Source organism: Acromyrmex echinatior, chromosome 3, assembly GCF_024713525.1.
Source record: "Acromyrmex echinatior isolate Ae372 chromosome 3, ASM2471352v2, whole genome shotgun sequence".
NCBI lineage: Eukaryota > Metazoa > Arthropoda > Insecta > Hymenoptera > Formicidae > Acromyrmex > Acromyrmex echinatior.
This window is the reverse complement of record NC_141854.1, coordinates 18,670,740-18,689,648: the sequence shown is the minus strand read 5'-3', so window position 1 is coordinate 18,689,648 and position 18,909 is coordinate 18,670,740. Positions and strand designations below refer to the sequence as shown.

At 29.2% G+C, this 18,909-nt stretch overlaps 2 protein-coding genes across 5 annotated transcripts; one reads left to right on the top strand and one right to left on the bottom strand.

The window, feature by feature from the left end:
- Positions 1-1,860: 1,860 nt before the first annotated feature.
- Positions 1,861-14,583, top strand: Scm (Polycomb protein Scm). 4 transcript variants are annotated; one of them, XM_011061187.2, is made up of 9 exons: positions 1,861-2,027; positions 2,169-2,433; positions 9,060-9,359; positions 9,451-9,701; positions 9,844-10,411; positions 10,562-10,753; positions 11,781-12,338; positions 12,843-13,000; positions 13,068-14,583. In XM_011061187.2, the coding sequence occupies exons 2-9, from the start codon at positions 2,409-2,411 to the stop codon at positions 13,200-13,202; spliced, it is 2,187 nt and encodes a 728-aa protein (XP_011059489.1). In that variant the 5' UTR covers positions 1,861-2,027; positions 2,169-2,408; the 3' UTR covers positions 13,203-14,583. The 4 variants fall into 4 exon arrangements, with proteins under 4 accessions (XP_011059489.1, XP_087260244.1, XP_011059496.1 ...); XM_087404118.1 differs by having other exon boundaries at positions 2,131-2,433; XM_011061194.2 differs by lacking the exon at positions 1,861-2,027 and having other exon boundaries at positions 2,044-2,433; positions 10,565-10,753.
- An 877-nt stretch (positions 14,584-15,460) lies between these two features.
- Positions 15,461-17,693, bottom strand: LOC105149060 (phosducin-like protein 3). The gene is made up of 4 exons (XM_011061205.2): positions 17,502-17,693; positions 16,792-16,972; positions 16,331-16,532; positions 15,461-16,251 (listed from the first exon to the last, which is right to left on the bottom strand). The coding sequence occupies exons 2-4, from the start codon at positions 16,966-16,968 to the stop codon at positions 15,983-15,985; spliced, it is 648 nt and encodes a 215-aa protein (XP_011059507.1). The 5' UTR covers positions 16,969-16,972; positions 17,502-17,693; the 3' UTR covers positions 15,461-15,982.
- Positions 17,694-18,909: the final 1,216 nt, after the last annotated feature.

Genomic DNA, 18,909 nt, shown 5'->3' with positions numbered 1-18,909 from the left:
TCTAGATTACATTGAAACATCTCCAAACATTGTTTTGAAATCGTCACACGATCGCGCTTATGGTCCACAGTGAGCAAATGCGGCACCCATCTTGGCGATAGCTTTTTCATACCCAATTGTTCATGCAAAATTGAAATCACTATGCCTGTGGCCTCAACAAGTTCGCGTACTTTCACTTATCGATCAGTCAAAACAATATCATGAACTTTATCGATGATTTCTAGCGTAGCAGCCTCAATTGGACATCCCGAACGAGGTGCATCACATGTGGATGTACGACCACGTTTATTGGTCATTTACTCAAGTATACAGTCGCAAACGCTGGTGCAGACGTGCTATGAATATTATTCAACTCGGCTTTGATTTCTTTCGGTGTTAAACTTTTCATATGTAGATGTTCGATCACTCCACGAAACTTGTTTTTTTCCATTTTGTAAAAAATACAAAGCTTGTTCGCTTTAATCGTCTATAGAAATGAAACCACGCGATGAATTCCGCTCAAAATTTGACAGTAATCAGCTGAAAGATGCTATTTGTCAAAAAGTAATGTGACATGACACTGCGAGTGCCCTCTGACAGATTTTCTAGAAGAACTTATTGACTTGCCCTCGTACTATTTTGCAATTTTTGCAATAGTTAACAAGATATTAACTGTTACAAATTGCCGAAAATTGATCTTTAATAATTTTTTACTCAAGTACGATCAACTTTACAGAAAAATTGCAAGAGATGAAAATTATTTTTTTTTTCAATAGAATTCTACGAATTTTTTCAGAATTTTGTATCAACTTTTTAGTATTGCGTTTTCTTATTTTTGCTAACATGAGAAAATAAGATATTAAAAAATTCTGAAAAAATTCTGAAAAAATTCTTAGAGCTTTATGAGGAGAAAATAAACAATTTTTGTCTATTACAGTTTTTCTGTAAAATTGATAGTATTTGAGTAAAAAATGATTGAAGACTAATTTTCGGCAATTTTTAACAATTAATATCTTGTTAACTATTACGAAAATTGCAAATTGATAGAGGACTTTTCTTCTCAATTTAGTCCATTCTGCCTCTATGCGAAAGATTTATCATTATTTTCCAAACATCCTGTATACTAAAATATAATATTGAAATTCATTATTGAAAACATTATATTTCATTTTCTTTTTGGGAAAGTAAAAAAATTAATAAAAATTGTAAAAAATGGAAAAAGTTTCTGAAACATTTATATCTTAATAAGATTAATAAAATTTATTTATTTATTTATTTTTATTTGTAACATTGTTTTATATATTTTTCTATTGTATTACTTAATTTTATTAAATATTAATCTTTATATTTTATAAATTATTATTAATCTTTTATTAATTTTTTACAATGAGCAATTGATCTTTCCTCGCGTTGTAAAAGAACATTCATGAGGCCCACCTTCAGAAATTCGTTCTATAAACATTTTCAACTCCAAATAATTTGATCTATCAGTGATTTTTTATCATGGGCAGCAGTTAATGTAACGTTCTTCATAAACAGAATTAGTATGCATTCAGTGTACTTTAAATCCATTGTATACAAATCGACATAACATATATTTAATAAGAATATAGAAATGAATTAAACTATAAGATATTCAATACATTTTATTGTGCTATTTGATAAAATATACATTGAACATCGATTATGAAATTCGCTAATTACTCATTCGACAACAATTTACAACAATCATTCAGTGTCATGATTGACCATTGCGATGGCCAATCAACATCTTTAACATCAGTCATTCATTCTAATTGGTAGAATCTGACTAGCTCTTCTGAGGCCTACTGTCTATATCATCATCGCAGCCAATACGGTGGCAAGATTCTAATCTAAGCTAAAAACCAATAGGAAACGATCATTGTATGTCGCCGGTTTTATTCTTCTCCTGCTGTGCCGTAAACTTTGACCTGGCTTGCATGACGTCGATATGCATCAGTATCTAACAACGAATAGATTCAATGGATCGTATTTTTGTTCCATATTCACTGCAAAGATAATCCACGGTAAGGAAAAAGAAATTTTCCCATTCGTCACTATTATGTGAGAACGCGTGGCTAAAATTAAGACAAAATGGCGGACTGATACAACACTTTTAATGCGCGTTAGGTATGTTATTTTGTCTGTTGAGCTATATATTCCGACAGGGAGACGAATTGTGGAGCAAATAAGAAAACTCAACCAACTATTTCGTTTCGCGCGAGTGATATTCAGTGATTGATTCAGTTCCACACGAGTTGAGGCTTCATTTGACCTCGATTTCGTGGCGCCAAAATTTATTTCTATACAATCACAAACATGAGCTCAGTTATCCGGTTGCCTTAGCTGACTCCAGTGACGATTAGTGGCAATTTCATCTTTAATATTTGCTCACACGCTAACGGAGGATGTCTACGCAGCCTAAAGCACGTGGTATGAACAATTTTCATATATAAATAATTTTTAATTATTTAAGCTTGAATATTTGCCTCCTTTTCTTGACTGTTCTCCTTCCTGCTGCAAATTCTCATGGGAAATTGATCCCTTATAGAGAAGGATATAATAATGAAATATTGGTTAAACGTAAAATACATTTTTTTATAAGTAATGTTTTATGTATAACATTTCTGCAGTGTATAAACATAATCATTTACGTGTATACTGTATAAATAGATGCGTACATCATATGTATTGTTACAATGTATGCCTCAACTAATGCTTTCATATCAATTTCCTATGAGACATACATTATCTTATAATTTGTAGATAAAATCATTTTTTTACAAATATAATTATTTTATTGAAAATATTGACATGTATATATGAACGTACATTATTTGAATAGAGTTAAGTTTAAAACAACAAAATAAAACATATACATTTAATATTAGGTAATAAAATTGTTTAAACTGTTTTTTCACAAAAGAACAAGCAATCTTAGATTTCATTGTTTGATCTTGACTACGGTTTCTTCATTGTTTAAAGTTGTTTGAAGTTGCAGCTTTCTGATATTCACTGTCAATGTTGAAACTATGCAGTATATTTATGCTATAGATTTTCAGCAGTGGCATATTGGAACGCACCCTATATATTCGTCTGAAGATTGTTTTTTGTTTCTTTCATCTTTTGTTAAAACTCATATGTATCAGAAAAACAAATCCAATCTGACGTTAAGAGAGGAAGTCTATGTGTAATGGTAAAGTGAAAATAGTAAACTTAACCTTTAGGCAGCTGTCATTTTTTCATTCAAATAGTGATTCTTTTTTCTCAAAATAAGTGTTTATGGCGCAAAATTTCGAGATTTGCAGAGCCAAAAGTGACTTTCCCCGCCGGGAACATGCGATCAAATATATAAAATGTTTATTTTCTAAAAAATAATGTATTTTGGGGATTTAATATTGCTGATTCCAATTCTGATTCTGAGCATAAATTTATAAAATTTCGAGCCTTAAACGCAATATTGTTAACATAAATGAATATAAATGTATAAACTCATGCAAAGAACTTTCCTTTAGCATTACCCAGAGTTAACGACATGGACATAAATTAAATTTGTAGCTCCTTTTTGATTTTTCTTTTTCGTTTGGTCTTTTAAATTTATTTTTTGTATTTTTTTATTTTTTGTTTTGTAATTTTTTTATCTTTTTTATGTATTTTAATTTTTTTGTATATTTTTCAATACTTATACTTTTTTATATATTTTGAGCAACATATATATTAGGTGTTGGAATTAATTCGTAGCGTTTTTAATGAAAGAATGTTATTTATTTCACATGAGCATTAAAAAATACATTAATGAAAGTACTTCCCATCACTTGTAAAACGCTACGAATTAATTCCAACACCTAATACAATTATGTTTAATACAATATTAATATTGAAAATACCAAAAATGATGGTATTTTAAACCACAATTAAAAGCCACAAAAGTGACTTTCCCGGCTGTCTAAAAGTTAAAAATGGCAGTTTAATCAGTTTTACTGTTTAACACTAAATATGTATGTAATTTTGTTATTGTTTTAAACTGAACTCTTCTCAAATAGCGTACATTCATGTGTTTATGTCGATCTTTTCAATAAAATAATTGCATCTGTAATCCGATCCATACAGCACCGAAAGTTTTCAGAATTACTTCAGAAATTTTTCAACTGAAAAGTGAAACATTTCATAAAAATTGCGAAATATGTGTAATTCTTGCACATGAGAGATTCGCACACTTCTTGTTGGAAGACTTCTTAATGAAATGTTACAGAAAGAATCTGCAATTTTTTTGAAATATCACCAAAAACAAGTTGGATTTCTATTATAGGCTCTAATAAATTAAATTAATTAAGAATAAAAAGCCTTTGAGAATCAGTGGAGAGCTCTATTATTGCAATCAAGTTTGTATATAATAATTGAATAAACGTTTTAATCCTTGGTTTGGATCCTCTTTAGCAAATGTATTAATGATAAACAAATCTTGATCTTGATTGAAGGCTCCAAAGAATAAATCGTAGAAAAGTAGAAAGCCAATGTGAATCATCACAAGTTGTTGGTGTGTAACAATACCATATATTCAGAAATGAAATAATTACAGATCCTTATTATTGAGTTTTGATCCTTATTATTGAGTCATCTTTAATGTAATTTTTGAAACAATTCAATTGTAAAATATATAATTGAAACAATTCAATTGTATAATATATAATTTTATCCAGGGATCGGCATTAGAGTAATATTTTTAGCTTCGATTAACGATTACTTAGATAATCAGTAATCAAAATCGGAAATTTTAATTGATTAATCAGTAATCAAAAGAAAAAAATATTTAATTACTCGATTAATTAGTAATAAAAAAAATTAATTATTCGATTAATCAAGTAATTAAAAACATAATTTTTTAATTAATTCATTAATCAGTAATCAGAATATCAATTTTTTTGGTTACTTGATTAATCAGTAATTAGAAATGTAAATAATTTCAATCAGTAATTAGAATGTAAATAATTTCAATAACTGGAGTAATCAGACTTAAAATTTTTCAATAATTCCGTTACTTGATAATCATGTCAAATATTTTTTTATTATTTAGTTGATTATTTTTTTTATTTGGCGAAAAACTGCTCTTTCTCGGTTTAACGATGAAATAGATATCTTTAGAGGATTTTTATTGCGACATGACTACACTTGTATTTTTTTAATATCTTTTGACGATTTATACAATATTTATTGCGATATGAATATATACTTTATAATTTATATTAATAATTCTATTCTTAGAATTCATCCAATATTTAAATATTTTGTATTAATTTTAAAATTTTGTGATTCAATTTGGCTGATGAAGACTTATAATCAAATATTATAATCGAAACATTCCATGTTATCTATACGACATTGAATATTAATTTGTGATGTAAAATAATGTAAAGTGATGTAAAAAATATTACATATGTACTTTTAAATTAGATCTTTTGCTCTTTTTCTGACCTATCTACTTTTTTAATTTTCGATTTTGATTACTGTTTATCTAAGTAATCGTTATAATATATATATATATATATATATATATATGTATCACAAAAGTAAAAATATTACTTTAATGCCGATCCCTGATTTTATCATGTATTATATATTATATGTTAATTTATTATGTTACTATATTAATTTTTAACATTGAAAATATTAATGAATTTATTAAATAAAATTGTTCATTTAACTTCATTTTTTGTATTTACCATTATCTTGCAACACTCAATTAATATTTTGAGTATTTTTCATGTCATATAAGATGTATTTCTTAGTGTTATCCTTTTCGGGGATTTTTTTTTCTTTTTTTTTTTTAAAGCGGGGAAAATCTACGCATACTCTCAGTTCCGCGGGAATCCTGGGCACGCGTGCAGCATTATTTCAGGCCTGTAGACCAATATGGTTGGTCGGCCCTTCCTCCGACCTTTGTTACAGACTATCGGTGCCCTGAGAAGGGCATCGTCTTCCCCACACGCAAGGAGGAGACACTAACTTTCCACTTCCTCCGCCTCGCCTCCTCTCAGTATTGTGAGGTGGGGCAGAGCCGGCACACAATGGTACCGATCTGAATATAGGCCAACGAAAATGAAATTTTTCAATCTTTTCATTGAAAAATACATTTCTTGTAAAATAATCCCTATTTAGTGTGTAAAATTTTAGAAGTAACAGTATTTTTCCCCCAAAAAAAAATTAAGTTATAATTAACAATAAAATTTGAAAAAGATGCTTTATCTTCCTACGGTTAAATTAATGAAATAATTAATACATCATTGAATAAGATATTTTAAACTAATAATATGCAAATTATATTATTCTTTTAAAGTTAAATTACTATTAAATTTACTTCTAAATAATTATTTCAATAAAAACAATGTTTTATAATAAACATATAATTTAACTTTACAAAAAAAAAATCAAAAAGAATTCACAAATGAGGATGTATTATAGATATTAAATAATGATTTTTTTAAATTTCTTTATGGAGGATCTGCAGAGACACTTGCAGAAGTAAGAATTATTAATTCTTATATACACCACGCAAAAAAAAACCGATGAAGCAAAAATCATTTTTGCTTCAATGTTGAATAACTCGGTGAAAAAAATTGTACAGAGGTCTATAAAAAAACAAATTAAAGATAAAGATTCACACTTTCGATTGTTATAAACCGCATTTTTGATCTTTACTTCACGCCATAGACATTTGTAAAATTTGTACAAAATTTTCATATTTGACAGGTATCCATTTGTTCGTATAGCTCCATATAGGATCAGTCAGATTGAAATATTAATTACAGATTTCGAAAGTAGAGATTTCAAGCTTTAAAAGGCTTTTTTAAACATCTCGCTACAATAATTTTTCACTGAGTTATTATTATTTGAAAATATTAAAAATTTGTACAAAAATTTAGTGTGCAAAAAAACGAGCCATTAAATAACTTAACCTTCACCGAGTTTATTTTATTTAACATTGAAGCAAACAGGATTGTTTTTGCTTCGTTTTTTTTCTTTTTTTTTCTCCCGCGTGTGAGATACATAAGAGTTGATAATTCTTACTTCTGCAAGTCTGCAGATCCTCTATAAAGAAATTATTATTTAATGCTTAATGTATCCTCATTTGTGAGTTCTTTTTTATTCCTTTTTTTATAAATTATATGTTTATTATAAAAAAATTAATTGTTTTTATTGAAAAATTAATTGTTTTAATATACGATGCAATAAATAAATTTATTCGTATTTATATATTTCTTATTCAGACAATTGTTAATTGCCATCGCAACGTATATACGTATTCTTACATAACGCTGCCAATTTCTTTTGAAAATTTTATTTTCGTGAAGTTTACATAACAAATATTGATAGCTAGTCAAAAGACTATTTTTAAAAAAATCCCATTTAAAGCAATATTCAAGGTCCCACATAGTGACCAAAAAAATTCGGCCGACGCTGTAATTCTTAATCAATTTTAAAGTTTTTTTTATTTGCTCGATATATGTTATTAGGTGTTGGAATTAATTCGTAGCGTTTTACAAGTGATGGGAAGTACTTTCATTAATGTATTTTTTAATGCTCATGTGAAATAAATAACATTCTTTCATTAAAAAACGCTACGAATTAATTCCAACACCTAATATTTTTGTGGATATTCAACCGCATTAGAGGATTTCTATCCCGAATTGAATTTCAAATGTTAAAATAACAATCATTCTAGTACGTATGTACGCACATGACATGCATAAAAAATATATTATTTAATTAAACTGATGAAATTTGTTGTCTAATTACACGTTTCGATCTACATTGTGTCATTCATATTTACCAAATTAAAAAATATCCATAATGATTATTAAAATTGGTATGTAGTATAAATGCAAAAAAATCGTGAGTTAACGCAACGAACCGTTTTAGAGTGAAAACTAAATTGAGTTCTCGAAAAGTTCTCAATCATTTCCCAATTTTCATAATCGAGATATTAATTTTTAAAGCGTCGAATATCCGCCATCGCAATTGCTTGGCGCGCTGAAAGTAGGGACTGCCTGGCTGTCAAGCGCTCCACGCGAGCCTCCATGGTCCGATTCATGCTGACAACGCTTATGAGCATCGTTTGTTTTTATTTAACATTTGACAAACAACAAGGATGAAATGATTTTTCGTTATGAGTATGAATCGGACCACGGTCCATGTCATTCGTTGACTTGACCGGCGCGCCTGCTAAGCTACGCCTCCTACTTGCCGAGCCATTAATGGGCGTACACTTTGGCATTAGTAGGCCGAACGGATGGGCTTATTCGGTTATCTTTAACGATCAATATCTCGTTAACTATTGCGAGCATTGCAAAATGGTAGAGTGCATTTAAGAATTATTTATTAAATATATTTTCATTGAAAAATTTTTCATTGAATAAAATAATTTTATTAAAATAAAATATAAATCTTTTGATAAAATATATAATAAAATGAAAATTTTAAACTAATCAAGTTATATATTCATATATTTTTTATAATCGCATTCAAGTAGTTATAATTTAATGTTGTACGTAATTTATAATTTGAAATGAAATTTCGATTGTAGGGATGTGTAGAAAAATAGGAACAATCATACAAAGATAAAAATTTATGAAAGTTTACGATATATAAGACATTATTTCTTTTCCACATAAATATCTTTAAAAATAAAACAAATATACTTTTATAAAATTTATTCATTTATATACAAAAATTTTCGCAATTAAAGTAAACAAAATGAAATTAAACTGACTCGTGATTGATCAAAAAATGACTTTAGTAAACATTTTGAAGCTATTTCAACATAATGATTTTTTGTTCTGTTTAAATATATTTTTTAATTTATTGCATATGATAAATTGTAGAAACATTTCTGTTAAAGCATTTTATATGACATATTGCAGAATTCTTTTAGAATTCTTGCACAGGAGATGTGAAAAATTGAAATATTTCTGAAAATTTTATGCAACAATCGGTGCTGTATGAACAATCGGATGATGACGTCTTTATAATAAACAGAAATTTTGAATCTTTTTTTGTTATAGGTCCAGGGAGACCACCAAAATTGAAGAACATTCCATGTACGTGGTGCGGAGAGACTAAACTACCATTGAAGTATGTTCTTCCCACGCAGAATGGCAAGAAGGAATTTTGTTCAGAAACTTGTCTGTCCGAATCTCGCAAAACCTATACAAGGAGTGTTTGTGTGCAATGCGAAAATGTGATAGCGATCAGGGTTACACCTTTTAGACTGGAACAAAAAGATGCTCCAACAAAGGATTTCTGTTCTGCATACTGTTTAAATGTGTATCAGAAAAAAGAAACACAAGCAGACACAAAGAAAAGTGAGTAACTATAATTTTGCATAAATCTACACAAACTTATACAATAATTCAAACAATTTTTAACAAATTGAAACAAATGTTTAATTTATAGATAGCAGTGATCCATCGTTACAGTCTCCTACTCCGTCTCCAGCTTCATCTGGATTGCCAAGCAATAATAATGCACAGACGACACAACCTTACACAAACACAAATAATCACACGACTGTATCTCGTCCACCAACAACATCTACTGGAACATCTACTGCATCGTTGCAATATGAAGCCTTTCAGACTTTTGATTGGGATCTTTATTTAAAAGAAACAAACAGCAAAGCAGCTTCACTCGAATGCTTCAAGCAGGTACAGCGGTACAGCATACTGTAGTTTAATCTGTTGATATACAATTTTTATTTAATATTATTGCAGAATATATAGGTTCAGTGCTTGTTTACTGCTTACATTGTATGCTTATATTGTACATTATATATTATTTTGATTTCAGCATGAAGTTCCACCAACAAATGAATTTAAGATTAATATGAAATTGGAAGCATTAGATCCACGAAACTTGACATCAACTTGTATCGCCACAGTAGTAGGTGTCCTGGGACCGCGATTAAGATTAAGATTAGATGGCTCTGATAACAAGAATGATTTCTGGCGGTTGGTCGATAGTAACGAAATACATCCGATAGGCCACTGTGAGAAATCTGGCGGGATGCTTCAACCGCCACTAGGTTTCCGGATGAATGCTTCTAGTTGGCCAATGTTCCTCCTAAAAACTTTAAATGGTGCCGAAATGGCACCAGCTAAAGTATTCAAACGTGAACCAAAGACGCCACGCTCTAATTTGTTTGAGGTCGGCCACAAATTAGAAGCAATCGATAAAAAGAATCCACAGCTTATATGCACTGCAACCGTTGGCGCAGTTAATGAAGATCAGATACATATTACGTTTGATGGTTGGCGCGGTGCTTTTGATTACTGGTGTCGTTATGATTCTCGAGATATTTTCCCTGCAGGGTGGTGTTTTAAAAGTGGACATCCATTGCAGCCACCAAGACAAAAATGTACACATGAATAAATATTTTATAATTTGTAAAGTAACTGTATAACTATACAAATTCATTAATGCATATATCTCTTAATCTCTTATCTTGTGTACAGTATTTAAATATTTTTAATCCATATTTTTAACATATTTAATTTTAATCTTATAGCAGGTTCAAACAAGGGATTTAGAGGATCTAAAGCCAATAGTAATGTTTTTCTTGTGATGGCGGTTGGTTCTGGAAATAACAATAACAGAGAATCTGCAATTGCATTAGTAACACCTACAGGCTCCAATGCACCATTACAGCCAGCTACAGAACCTGACACTAGCACAATCAATACCAAACCACTTGAAAATGGTAAATTATAATTCTATATCAGGGTATGGACACTTTGCTATGAAAAGCCCTATTTCTGCGCCATTTGGGCGAATAAATAGTTTAAAACTATAAATTTCAGCATTTCTGCTCAATCGATACTGTCAACATGATTCCCCTATTTTAGAAGAGTATCGTAAACTAAGTAAATGTTATAATATGTATGTAACGCATAACTATAATATTTCCTTAGATTTTCATATGCGACTTATGTCGGTGGCACATGATACTTATTTTCCTGCTGGATTGCTAGCTAGATTACTGGCACTGACAGCACCGCAGCCAATATCGTGGCAAGATTCTAATCTAACTAGCAATCCAGCTAGCAAGCCATTGGCTTTATTTTTAGGAATCCAGTTTTTACCTGATCCCAGGTCGAAGTATCAGAACGTAGTTAGAATCAAACGTAATCAAACATGATTTTTAGTAACATTTTTAAGCTTTCACATTATTCACATTATCTTAAAAGATACTAGAAGGTTTGCGAGTTATCACAGTGTTTCTATCCATATAGTTTCTGGTGATTGCACAAATAAAGTGATGATTCTTTGATTGTACAAATAATAACACTCAAATAAAACGCTGTTAGTTCACTATACATTCGCGAATCTGTTGTTCGCTGTTCATAGATACATCAGAATAAATAAATACATAAATCAAAATAAACTATAAAGGAGGATGTAGAATTATAATATCATATGCAGATTTAATTATAATTGTAGATGTATGTATCTATGGACAATGAACGACACACTCGTGAATGTATAGTGGACTAACAGCATTTTGTTTGAGCGTTATTATTTGTAAAAATTTGATACTTATGTTCTGATATTTATCTGATACAGTATCAAGCGAGCAAGATGAATTTTTTTTTTCGCCCGGATGGCGCAGAAGGGCGATATTTATCTATATCCAATTCTACAATCAATTCAGGTGATGTGCTATATTTTCTATAAGAAACGATAAAGTTCATGCAAAAAATTTTTAATGATTTAATTGTATATTGCAGTTACGCTTTATGTCAACCATAAATGTCACTGTGGGCCATATTTTGATATTCGAAAGGTGAAAGTACTGCCAGCGCAATTTGGTCCTGGTCCTATGACAATTATTGCAAAAGACATCTTCCAAGCGTTTTTAATGGCAGCCTTGAATCCCAAGCAAATGTTGGGTTTATTAAGAAATGGTGATGGCGAAATTGTAACTTTGAGTATGGGAACTTTGAAAAAACCTGCAGCTGTTAAATTATCTCATTTTTTGGAAGAAGAAGATTTCTATGCATACATTAGACAACAACTTGAGGACCTTCGTACATGTGAATACATGTTAACTAAAAGAAAAGAATCTTGTACCAAGTGTCTCACATCTTTGCTACAACAACCACAATCCACTAATGATGAAGAAGCAAATGACTCTATAAGAGAGAAACGAAGATGGTCATCGGAAAGTCAACAAAACTTAACGCCAACTCAGCAACAGCATGTTCAGCAAACTCCTGTGCAGAGTATAAATCATTCTACAGAATCATCTCCTACATCTGCGAAGCAACCTCGCAAATCTATTCCCGGTATTTCATATTTTTTATAAAGCTTTGTTATAACGTAGTCCAACAAGAAAATCTGTGACAAGCAGGACCAGTATTTCTTAATAAACTCAAGGGTGCTGAATCCAAATCCGCCACTTTTTTTGTTTGGTCACAAAAAAAGTGATAAATGTGATTTTAAAAAATGCTGTTTTTTTTTTGCTTATATTACTCGATTTATCTCAAAAAGCTAACATGATGGGCATCTTTCGCTGGCGGGATTTGGATTCAGCGACCTTGAATTTATTAAGAAATACTGGTCCTGCTTGCCACAAGAAAAAAAAGTCAAATTTTATTTTAGACATTTAATTAATGATAACCTGCGAATTATAAGGATATTTATAATTATTATTTAAGAATATTTTTAAATAGTTATTATATAGTACTTTATTGTTTAAAATAATGTAATATGCTAACTTGAAAACTTGAATATGAAATTAAGCATTTTTATGAAGTAACATACTGATTAAGAAATATATTTATGTACAGAATTGGAAGCAGCGACGTCTACTACTCAATCGAATGAAACCTCTGGAAGTCGCACTCTTCCCATTGAACCAGCAGAATGGACTATTGAAGATGTAATACATTTTATTGCCATTACAGATCCAGTATTAGGACAACATGCAGATTTATTCAAGAAGCATGTGAGTTAAATATAAACAGGCATTCAACATTTTACTTTATCATAAAATTAACAACGACAATTTTTAGGAAATTGATGGCAAGGCCCTACTTCTTCTCAACAGTGATATGATGATGAAGTACATGGGACTAAAACTTGGGCCAGCACTTAAGATTTGTAATTTGGTAAATCGTATTAAAGGTAGAAGACATACACATATGTGATTTTCTCACGTATGAATAAAATACTGTATGATCTGAAATACATGCGTTTTATGCATTTCAATTTATGAATTGAATTCGTTGTCAATAAGAAGAATTTATGTGTTTTTTTATTATTTTTTGAATTATATTCTAATATTAATTTTTAAATTTAGATTAGGAAACATGAAATTAAATTTGAAAATTTTTAATTCGTCTATCAGACTATTATTTTATTATTTCAGAAAAGTATAAATTTGTATTAATTAGTTGTAATACAAGTATTTTTTAAATAAATTTACCATTGCCCAATAAGTATTAGATTAGCATAATGGGATTCCATGTATTAGATAAGCAGTGATAAACATAAAATCTAATATAATTTTTACATATTCTTATATGTGTATACGCACATCTCGCGCGCGCGCACACACGCACGCGCACACACACACATACACACACATACACACATACATGCACGCATTCACATACTCATAAGAGATAATGACGTTTCATATACCTACTTGTAAATATAGCGTGTTTTCAGCAACGGAATACAATCATACTGTATGATACAGTATAATAGCGTTGATTTGTAAAATGTTGCTTTCAGAGTGAAAAAGGTATCATATACCTATATCCGATAATCTTGAAATCTTTTATCAGAGTATTACTTCTAGAAAAATAAATGGTAATGTAAAAAATTTAATGTTCGTAAAGTGACATAAAACGAGAACAGTATTTTAGCCGTGTATATTGCATCAGTTATATTATAGCTGAAAAACATGGAATCATACACTGTGTTACACAGGATTGCCTGTATACGTTGCTAGAAAAACATCTATTGTCGTATCGTATGTTATGTTGCAGTGCTATGAAATACATATATTGTAAACGAGATATTTGTCTTGTAATACTTTTATAAGTAATGTTCATGATTGATCACATTAAAACTTTTTTAATACTTTATTTTGGTTTATATACATGACATTACTGCTATATTTAGTTTGAGTATCATTTATACATACATCCCGATCGACTTAATATTTCGACAGTTTTTTAAATTAAAAAATTTAATGTTTTCTCCTAAAATGTAAGATCATAAATTTTCATTACACTATAAACGAATTTAAACATTTAAACACATATACCTTCTACGTATAAAAAAATTAATACAATGTGTGTTGGTTGCTTTTTTCTATTGTGTGATAATTTTTTTTTTATTATATAAGATAAACTACAAATATTTCGGAACATTTTAAAAGTTACATTATAAAATTAGTTAACTATGTATGACTTATCATTGCATTACTACTGTGATATTCTCCGTAACTTGTACAGCAATTTCTCATGTTTCGCAATAGAATCTGCAAATAAATTACAGTTTATACACAATACATGAAAATTACTATCTCTTTATTTATAGTTCCATAAATTTATTTTCGTTTTGATTTCTATCATAAAATTCAAAAAATATCATATCTCTTATTTGTATGAAATTATTGTTGTGAATATACAAAGATTAATGTATGTTATAATTATTTATACATTGTCTCAAAAGTTTTTAAGCTTTTTTTTTACTATAGAACTGTGACTCTTAAAATACAGAATTATTTTCTAGAAAATTTATTTTCTATATAGTTGTATTTCTTTCTTTACGTTACATTATTTATTTACTATAACATGAAAAATGGAAGTATATTTTTAAGAAAAATAATATAATAAAAAATGAATATAATCTCAAAAGATATTTACTTGATCAGCCAGCCACCGCATTCACTTAATGTAATTTTCTATGATTTTTTTCTTCTGAAATTGAAAATAAAATTGAAAGAATATTTAAAGTTCCCAATTAGTCGTCGCAGCCATAGTGGAATTATAATGTTTCCATGTTTTCACTTCACTTATTTTTTACTATTTCTTGATTTATGAGAAATAAAAAATAATTTCTGTCCATTTTTATAAGTTTAAATGCGATTATTTTATTTTTTTAAATTCTCTATTGATAGCTCTTCCTTACTTACAAATGGCAAATCTCTTTACTTACAAATGACATGCAAGAAATTATAATAAAGTATATATTTCTCAAATTATGAAATATATATTTACAATATAACTAAATAATTTATTTTGTTTAAATGAGAGATGTTACATAAATATTATATTAACATCTTTGATTGTTTATAATCTTTCGATTATTTATTATTAAAATATTTTAATTTAAATATAATTTAAAATGTATAGTATAGAGAATTATGGTTAAAAAACTAAATACATCCAAGTATTAAAATATAAAATTTATTTGTTAACTTTATTGTAAAAAAACTTATTATATATTAAATGAAACAAAAATAATGCTCAAGTTTATAATACATAAGAAAAATGCAAATAAGTATGAATAGGATTTAAACAAGGCAAATAAGAATATAATATGGTTGATGCAGAATTAGTAATATAAAATTTTTACTGATTTATTTATTGATTTATTTTCATGTTATCCATGTTAAATGAATTTCGATTCTCTTTGAAGGCCTTACACATCGATTAATTATAGAATTTGTATCATCGTTACATCAAAATGTACTTCAAAGAGACTCCAAAAAAAGTTGGAAAGTTCAATTAATATAGATGATATTAAAATAAATCAATAAAAGTTTTTATATTATTTGCGTATTGTTAATAAATTACGCCGCGCTGTACTTTCATTTGCTTTGTTTGATTCCTGATTGTTTTTAATTTCGAAAGTCCACATCAAAGTTATATTTGTTAGATATTTCAAATAAATATACATAAATCTTTTATATCTAGATGCAGTCATCATCAGAGTCATCTGAGTTGCGTCCCTTGATGGTCTTGGGTTTTGAAGGTCTAAATATAAATGGCTTCTTGCCAGTTTCTGATGATTCCAGATCATCATCATAATTGATCACACCAGATTGTGCAAGACGGCACTGCAATGTTTCTGTAGAGAAATTGTCACAGTTTCCTAATTCCGTAAAGCCCACAATATAATCCTTGGTTTTGCTATTCACAATTAGCGCAATTGTAGGTATAATTCTAATACGTAACCGTTCTGTAATACATAAATATTACTAATAGAGTTAAATACACTTCATATTGCTAAAAATAACAGAAAGATGTTTCAATAATACCAGTCAAAAAGGGACATCTTTCAACATTTAATTTACAAAATCTTGCTTCAATGTGTTTCTTTGCAAGAATTTTGAAATGATGATCCACTATTTTACATCGTGGAGAATCATCTTTATAAAATAAGCAAACTATATTCTCTGACTTTTTAGATACTTCGAAGAATTCTTTCTCATCATATAACTCGGCATATTCTCCATGACCCTGTAACAATATAAAGTTATACATATTTTATTATGTATTATTTTGTATAAATTATATTACGATTTGACATAAATTTATATAGGTTTTATATTTAATTTATATTGGATCATTTAAAAAATATCCGTGGTTTTTTCATTCAAAAATTGAACAAAAAACCACGGACACTTTTTAAATGACCTAATACATGTTCCTAATGTGTACAATATTTAAGAATTCTATTAAATATTCTGAAACAAATAAACATGTCAAGGCACGTTACCGAAACTAGCCAATCCTGCTTCTGTTTTTGCATTCGTTTGAGCTCATTCAGTCTATTTGCACGTATTTTTTCATAATCATTGATATCAAAATTATCTAACTTGTCTAATTCTGCATCCAATTGCTGCTCAACATGATTGGCAACTTCTATGACTTTCTGTTGAAGTACAGCCTCCATATTGCTGTCAATTTGAAAAAATGGTGTAAAAATTTGTAAATACCTTCTGTGTTCATTATTTTCTTATCATAAAGGAGATACAACAAATTACAATGCGAAACAGCTTTTTGTATATATATATATATATATATATATATATATATATACTGTGTCGATAATATTAAATATCAAATAAATATATTAACATTAAATATAAATAAATATATTAATAATACAACTAAATATGATTAAAAGATATTTATCCAGAACTTCTTTCAATTCTAATTTTGATGAAATTAGACTCATTTGACGTCTTTTTATACGAAACGAATGAATCTGACAAAAAAATTTGACTCTGCCTCGCGAAGCGAGATTATTGTCGATTATGACATGACAGGTTTTGTAACCTCAATAGTGGTAAACTTCTATGACTAATATCTTGCTTCGCTGGGCAGAACCACATTTTTAAAAAATCTGATAAAAAATCAGATTCTTCAAACGAGCATAATTTCATAAAAATTGAAGTAGCTGAGCAAGGTCTGTTGGATAAATACCTTCAGTAATAACTTGACTTGAATAATAACTTGAACTCGCTATTTTACAATTCAAGGCACTTCTTAACCATATATAGAAATGTCGCTACTGAAAGTGTGACGCCTTAGCACCAACGAGATACTAAAGACCGACATCCTTAACGGGAGTTCGCGTCCTTGTGAATATTGAAGTAATTAAAAGTTAAAAAACTGATAATATTGTATTAATTTTAGGGTTTATTAGTTTAGTAGACGTATTTATGCATTTAGAACTCAATAATATTCGATATACTTCTTTAAAATTGTGATTTCAGTGTTATCATCAAAGTTTGATTATCAATAGAGATGATAACTGCAGAGAAAAAAATTGTAATTTTTCTGGAATATATAGGATATAATTTTGCATTTATTTCTGGAACATTTATGTAATAAAAAATCATGAATTTAATAATGTATGAGCCAAATATTTATGTTAATATAATAGCAAATTTATATCAATTGTCGATAATGTCAGCATTCTTCAATTACTTTCGAGCTCTTGGGGTTCTTTTTATACCACCGAAAATTTGCCCAAGGTTGACAGTCTTTAATAGTATCTCATTGGTGCCTTTAGCCTTTAGTGAAGAGCTTCGCACAATAAAAGAAACAGGGAACAGAGAACAAAGAATAAGAATTTCAACCTATCAGAAATCATGTATTGTGGAATACACAGTTTTTGATATTGGTTGAAATTCTTATTCTCTGTTCTCTATTCCTTCTTCCTATTATTATGCAGAGTCTCTGACACCAGAGAGAAACCTAAAGCCGGTTCTACATTAGTTGCAAGCCGTCGCAAGTTTGTTGCGATAGCCAATATGAAGCGTTGATTTCAAAATGCAAGCTTCAGATTGGCTGTCGCAACAAGCTTGCAAATAATATAAAACCGGTTTAAGAGGGGTCATGCTGACCTTTTTCCTTTACCGTGAAAACCTTTACCGTGGAAATTACCTCTACACATACACTATCGCCAGTACATTCATTTTCAGTATGGGAACTATGTGACTATATACATTTTCTGACACTATCGATAAAATCGTCAAAAGTAGATGTGGTTCGTTTCTATACTAAATCCTCAGGATAGCGTGTTGACTATCCATAGGAGAGATAGTGATCAGAGGTTTCTCTCTGGTGCCATGATGAAAGTAACAAATATGTTTGTACGTAGAAACTTTTGATTGATTGCCGAAATCCGTCATATGTAATAGCTAACCGCTACTTTCAAATGAGCTGCAATTGCGTAAACTTTTTACGTTTCCGGATAAAGGATAAAGTTACATAATCGCTCTCCATGAGTATACACATTTTTTAAGTCCGTTAATTGATTAGGATACAGAAATCCGAAGACTTCGATCTTTTTTCAGTGACTTTTGAACACTAATCATGCGGACGC